The sequence below is a fragment of the Euleptes europaea genome, chromosome 3 (genome assembly GCF_029931775.1).
Source record: "Euleptes europaea isolate rEulEur1 chromosome 3, rEulEur1.hap1, whole genome shotgun sequence".
NCBI classification, from domain to species: domain Eukaryota; kingdom Metazoa; phylum Chordata; class Lepidosauria; order Squamata; family Sphaerodactylidae; genus Euleptes; species Euleptes europaea.
In genome coordinates, this window is record NC_079314.1 from 12857740 (window position 1) to 12860180 (window position 2441).

At 49.5% G+C, this 2441-nt stretch overlaps 1 protein-coding gene across 1 annotated transcript; it reads right to left on the bottom strand.

Annotated features, from left to right (window-relative positions):
- Positions 1-1146: 1146 nt before the first annotated feature.
- Positions 1147-2235, bottom strand: LOC130474665 (chemerin-like receptor 1). Its single transcript, XM_056846365.1, has one exon. It carries the CDS (start codon positions 2233-2235, stop codon positions 1147-1149), a length of 1089 nt encoding a protein of 362 aa, XP_056702343.1.
- Positions 2236-2441: the final 206 nt, after the last annotated feature.

The window sequence follows — 2441 nt, forward strand, 5'->3', positions numbered from 1 at the left end:
AATAAGATGAAGAAAATGCAAAGAAAAGTTTTTATATATTTACTTCCTTTATACACCACCTTTCTCCCGAAAGGGGACTCAAGTGGCGTACCTCGTTCTCCTCTCCCCCATTTAACTTCACGACAACCCTGTGAGGTAGGTTAGGCTGGAAGTGTGTGACTGGCGCAGAGTCTCCCAGCAAGCTTCCATGGCAGAGGGGGGATTTGAACCTGGGTCTCCCAGATTTTAGTCCAACACTTTAGCCACAATACCACACAGGTGTATTACAACATTGTACAGTATTTAATGAATTCATATTGTCAAATATATTTCTTTTAGGCTGAGATGGGATTGAACAAAGCAGTAGCTGGAAACATTTTGTGAGAGCGTCTGCTATGCCTTGGAATTATTCTTGCGTCTGTTTGACCAGAAGCACAATGAATCTGAGTCCAGCAGTACCAGTAGGACTTCTTGTCATCAAGAGAAAGAAATTAGGGTTGCCAACTCTGTGTAGGTAAATTCCTGGAGATTTTGGGGTACAACATGGGGAGGGTGGCATTTGAGAAGACAGCATAGCAGGGGTGTGATGCCATAGATTCCGCCTTCCTAAGCTGCCATTTTTTCCAGGGGAACTGATCTCTGTGGTCTGGAGATAAGTCATAGTTCTGGGAGAACACCAGGCCCCACCTGGAGGTTGGCATCCCAAAATGGGACTCCTGATGTTCATTATATAGCACCTTGCCTCTCCACCCAGCTAGCAGAGACAGAACAATTGTTTTTTGGTGTTTATTTAGTTTTTTTGCCGTCAAGTCACGGTTGACTTACGGCGACCCGAAGGCAAGAGATGTTCAGAGGTGGTTTGCTATTGCCTGCCTCTGCGTCACACCCTGGTATTCCTTGGAGGTCTCCCATCCAAATACTTGCCAGGGTCAAGTCTGAGAGTGTGTGGCTGGCCCAAGGTCACCCAGCAAGTTTCCATGGCAGAGTGGGGGATTCGAACCTGGGTTTCCCCGATCCTAGTCCGACAACCACTACACCATGCTGGCTCTCATTTATAATTGGTGTCCGAGTCGCCTAAAGATGCCTGCTTTGTTTGGTTTGCACAATGTTGTATGTGGGGGACAGAGTACAAAGAATCCACATAGGCCTGAGGATGGAGAGAACAAGTCAAACCACGGTGGACTCCACTGCTGAAGCACTGCTGAATTGTCTGCTGCTGGAAAGAGTGTGTGGGACCCAGTTCTCACGGAAAGCTCCTTTAAAGGAAGACAAGAAGGATCGACCGTTAGCTGCATGGCAGCCTGTCCCAATGAAGGTATACAAAAGAGGGTTGAGACAACTGTTGAGGCAGAAAAGGCCGTGAGCCAATGGTGATCCTATATCGAGGGTCTTTTTCAGCTCAAGGCTGTCGTCTTCCAGAGTTTCAAGAATGGAGAAGAGATGGTATGGGAACCAGCTGCAGAAGAACACCAGGACCACCGTCGCTATGATCTTGAAGGACCTGCCGAAACGACCGAAGAGGCTTCCCCTCAGTTTGACGACGATGGAGCAGTAGCAAGCCAAAATGATGGCGAAGGGGACGAGAAAGCCGACTGTGAATTCGGTCACCACTACGGAGAGGTGCCGCTGGGTCCTGAGATCGCCGTCTTCCTCTGAACCAAAGCTATAGATGCACCCAACGGAGCCACCTGGATAGTGTTTTGTATCACGGAAACGGAGGTACGGTAAGCTGAGGGCGAAGGCAGCCACCCAAATGCATGCCGCCATGAAGGAAGCCAGGCGGAGGGTGCGGTGGTTCAAGGCCCAGACTGGGCACATGACAGCGACGCAGCGGTCGGCGCTGATGGCTGTCAAGAAGAAGACGCTGGCAAACATGTTCAGGAAGGTCACCATGCTGTCGAGCTTGCACATCAGCCTCCCCAGAGTCCAGTGATAATCCAGGGCCATGTAAACTATCTCAGAGGAGAGTGAGACGGCGAAGATGAAGTCGGCCACAGCCAAGTTGAGGTACCATATGGTGGTGACCGTCTTCTTCATGCGGAAGCCAGTGAGGAAGATGACTAGCCCGTTGCCTGTGGTGCCCAACGCCAACGTGATGCTATAAATTACCATGGAAACCATTTTCATGACCTGCTGGATTTGGGCACTGTTGTAGAAAGACTCTGAGGCCCAACTTTCATTCCAGCTGTTGTAAAATTCGGTGTCGCTTCCTGGTGGGAATTCAGTGTCGGATGGAAAGGTGGTGAGGAGATCCATCCCTCCTTGGAATGGCTCTCTGTCCCTTTCTGTAGGGTTTGTCTACAAAACAACCAACCACACAAAACCATTCTTTTATCACAGAGCAGAAAATGTAGGGCCTGTCTATACAGAATGTGGAAACTTTCTAAGAGGTGTGTCCAGGTGTATACCATGGCTCCAAAATAGGGTTGACAGGCCTTGCATAGCAACCAGTGGGAGGGTTG

What these genes read in the sequence shown, in the direction of transcription:
- LOC130474665 (XM_056846365.1), bottom strand. Translation starts at nt 2,235, where the DNA reads ATGGATCTCCTCACCACCTTTCCATCCGACACTGAATTCCCACCAGGA.